The sequence below is a fragment of the Mirounga leonina genome, unplaced genomic scaffold (genome assembly GCF_011800145.1).
Source record: "Mirounga leonina isolate KUSES-001 unplaced genomic scaffold, KU_Mleo_1.0 Mir_176, whole genome shotgun sequence".
NCBI classification, from domain to species: Eukaryota; Metazoa; Chordata; class Mammalia; order Carnivora; family Phocidae; genus Mirounga; species Mirounga leonina.
Window position 1 is genome coordinate 12,270,945 of NW_023270454.1, and position 3,845 is coordinate 12,274,789.

General features: G+C 39.0%; 1 protein-coding gene across 1 annotated transcript; it reads right to left on the reverse strand.

Moving 5' to 3' along the window:
• Positions 1-777: 777 nt before the first annotated feature.
• Positions 778-3,310, reverse strand: ADAM29 (ADAM metallopeptidase domain 29). Its single transcript, XM_035023238.1, has one exon. It carries the CDS (start codon positions 3,178-3,180, stop codon positions 778-780), a length of 2,403 nt encoding a protein of 800 aa, XP_034879129.1. The 5' UTR covers positions 3,181-3,310.
• Between the last annotated feature and the right edge of the window lie 535 nt (positions 3,311-3,845).

Consider the following 3,845-nt stretch of genomic DNA (forward strand, 5'->3'; position numbering starts at 1 on the left):
ACATACAGAAGAACAGAACAAGTTAAGGGAGACATTGTGATGCTAACAGGTGAGTAGCCATGAAATACTAACTGTAATTTCATTCAAAGAGTTAAGGAGCAAAGGGAAAAGCTTGGGGGTTACTTAAATCTAAAGACTGAAGGGCTGACTGCATGGATCCGAGATTCAGAACTCTGACAGTAGGTTCTGCTAAGCTGGTGAAGATTTGGGATGTTAGTAGAAAGCTCAAAGATCTGAGACTCAGAATTCTGAGGATGACACACCAGACAGCTATGCTGGTATCTCTCAGGCTGACAGTGAAGTTGGTTTGGAGTAAATAAAAAAAAATATATATATATATATATATATATGTGTGTGTGTGTGTGTGTGTGTGTGTATAGATGCACATATATATAAGATATATACAAATAAGTATTGTATACATATATAAACTAAGTATAGCTGCCAGTGTAAAACATGTTATTGAGGTGATATTGACATATGGAAAGCAAATAGAACTCCCAGATTTCCAAACTCTCACTCATTCTCCCTGTTGCAGATCCCTATAGGAAGAGGGCTGGTAGAGCAGAAATGTGGTCCATGCAATGAATGTACAAAATGGGAAGGGGATTTGAAACTGAGAAGCAATAACTTAAAAACTGGTACACAACCCATGTGCCATGTTTTTTCCCAGAAAATATAAAGAAACAAATTTTAGGAAAAATGAGTCTTCTAATTGCTTAAAATAATGAAGAGTAAGTAGAAATATTCCAGGGATTACCTTTTTTTAATGAATACTTATTTGGGTACACTTTTTATGCTTGATGACCTTTGTTTCCCACTTTGACCCTGGCGAACCGATATGCTAGATTGACTCCGAAAACTTTGCTGTGTTTTTGGAGTCTCACTCGGAGATTTTGGAGCCTTTTGTGGTGGCCTTGCTGTCTGACTCGGAGCCTTTTGTGGTGGCCTTGCAATCTGACTCGGAGCCTTTTGTGGTGGCTTTGTAGGTTCTGTTGGAACCTTTTGTGGTGGTTTTGTAGGTTGAGTCGGAACTTTTTCCTCTTTCTTTTTTCTCTTCAGACAAAGGTAAAGAAGACAACATAATAAGATAAGCAACCAAAAAAGTGAGAATATTAACAGGTGACTCTTCTTTAGCCTTTCTCTCTTAGGGGGCGGGCCACTATCAACACTACCTCCATTGCCCCTTATTAGGCAGTTGGGTGGGTCCCACATATAGTTGCAATGGCAGTGATGTTTATTGTTGCAAATGCCCCTCATGTTACAGAACTTAGGTGAACAATTACTATCCAAGTGAGATATATGGACACACTTCCTGTGAATGCAGACATGTTCTGGGCCACACTCTGTGCCATCATTCACGTAACCAATATCAGGTTTGGGCATCCCAAAGTGGTAGTCAAGACCCCAGCAGGTGCTGTCATTGAAGTGGGACTGATACACAGTAGAATGGTCCCTCAAAGAGGGAATTGCCTTCACATCCGTACACTGAAGTCTCCCACACAGGATATCTGAGATATTACATTTTACATATGAAGACAGTTTGGTACCACAGTTACCAAAACGGTCACCAACAGTGTTTATATTTTTGTAGCAATTATGACTTGCACTCTTTGCCTCTTGGCCAAAAATCTGCCTACACAGAGCATTGCGGTCATTACATTTCTTTTCATAGCAATAGGCACTTTCATTACAGGGAATTCCATCCTCCACATATACATCATCTGGGCACATAGGGGATAATCCATCGCACCATTCTGGAAGATCACATTCATTGACCTCTTTTCTACACATTTTTCCAGATGGTAATAACTGGCAGTCTTTGCAACAAAGTCCAAAAGCACAAGTAGATCCATAAGTCATAGTGCAGTTTGACAGACAACAGGCATCTTTTGCACAACTCTGTAAAGGTCCACAGTCACACTCCTCTTCTTCTTCAACAATACCATCCCCACAACGCTTTCTTGAAAATATATCCTTTGTGTATATATTGTAGAGCATACATTTTGCTTCTATTATAGTATATAGCCAAAGAAAAGAAAGACTACAATTGCTAAATGAAGTTATCGGTGGGTTTGAAGTATGCATTATACATTTTAAGTACCCACATGAACAGTAATGACCATCATGATACATACCCAAATTATGGCCAATATGATGAGCTATTGCAATTGCAATCAAGTTCAGGCTTCTGTCTACATTAGTAATAATTGCACAGCTACGGAGTGGTTGACACATTCCGCTAACAAAACCTAAACCAGTCATTCCTCGTACTGTTTGATTTATAAAAAGATGTGCAGCATCATGTGGCAGGCGGGCAGCAAGGTTATCATTTTTCCAAACACAAAAATAACTCAGAGATCTCCTTATATCATTAACTTCAATGTAGTTTTTTTTAGTCCAGAACTCTATACCAAACAATAACATTTTAATACCCAATACCTCATAAATGGAGTCTACTATATTTATCATCGTATATAGATCTTCATTATACTTTGAAATATTCTTTTTTATATGAAGATATAGAGTATGGTCCACCACCACTACTAGTTCAACAAGAAACATATGGCGCCACCAGGCCACATAATTACTTTGCTTCTGAGTGGAATTATTAATCTCTTGAGACTCCAGTTGGGGTAAAATTTCCTCTTGCACAAAGTCAGAGTACATTTCTGGAAATTCGGTCTCCTCACTCTCCATTTTATATACCAGATGTTCAAATTTAGTAGAAAAAGTCATGGGCTTAATTTCATAAGCAATGCCATTTATCTGTAACAATCCTTGAAAGCCACCAAAACAGTAACTGAGGGCAACCAGGGATTCTGGGTCCCCCTCCACATAACCATGATAGTAGCAGTCATTCTGAACAAAGGGTTGGTCCTCAACGAGAGCACCTTGGTCTATGTAGGTGAACACTGGGAGGTGTCTGGACAGCAAATACTTCTTGACCTTCATGTGGACAATATGTCTCTTGCCCCCAAAATGCAAGCTGTAAGAGAGCCAGCCTGCAGGCTTCATGCCTCTGCCAGTGCCAAGTATCTTCAAAGGAATCACCACTTCTGGGGGACTATGGTATTGGGGGTGCTCAGCCTGGGTGTGTCCACAAAAGGACAGAAACACCCCAAGCCAGTGTAGCAGAAGTATGATTCTCACATCCAGCAGAGCTTTAATCACAGTCATTATGAAATCACCATTATGGAAACATTAGTCCAGAGAAGAAGGCAGGCAAAACTGGGGGTCATAGATGCTCTGGCTTCTTAGCCTGAGATGGTCAGTGTGCAGGGCTAATTATTAAGAATCTGTCTTCTGGCAGAGTTGAACCATTAGAGTATCAGCCCTATAAGTAAAACAAAAAGCAACATGTGGATGAAAGTGTCTATGCCTGGTGGAGAAAGGCATGCAATAAAAGTAGTGTTTTGATCAAGGAAATGACTCAGGAAACTTCCTAGAAGAGGGGCTTAGGGTATGTAGAAGAATGAAAACTGGCCATAGATTTAGAGTTAGTAAACCTAGTACTTTTGGCTAGAACACACACTGCCTTGATAATAATAATAATTCAGTGTGTGAACACATTGTGAAAAAAAAAATAGGGCTGGGAATGATGATGGGAAAATAAGGATTTATTATTCGATAAATATGCATATCATGAACATTTACAAAATGAAACAAAACAAAAGGGTCTTAAGGGTAAGCTGATTATATATTGCTGAGATTGTTTCAGTTTACACATGCTAAGTTGTCATAAGTAATAATACCTCTTCTTTTTTTCAAACTCAAGTGATAAATTACTTATGACATTACCTACGAGACATATTCTTTTAAAAAGCACTCTTATGTTATTTTTT

What these genes read in the sequence shown, in the direction of transcription:
- ADAM29 (XM_035023238.1), bottom strand. Translation starts at nt 3,180, where the DNA reads ATGACTGTGATTAAAGCTCTGCTGGATGTGAGAATCATACTTCTGCTA.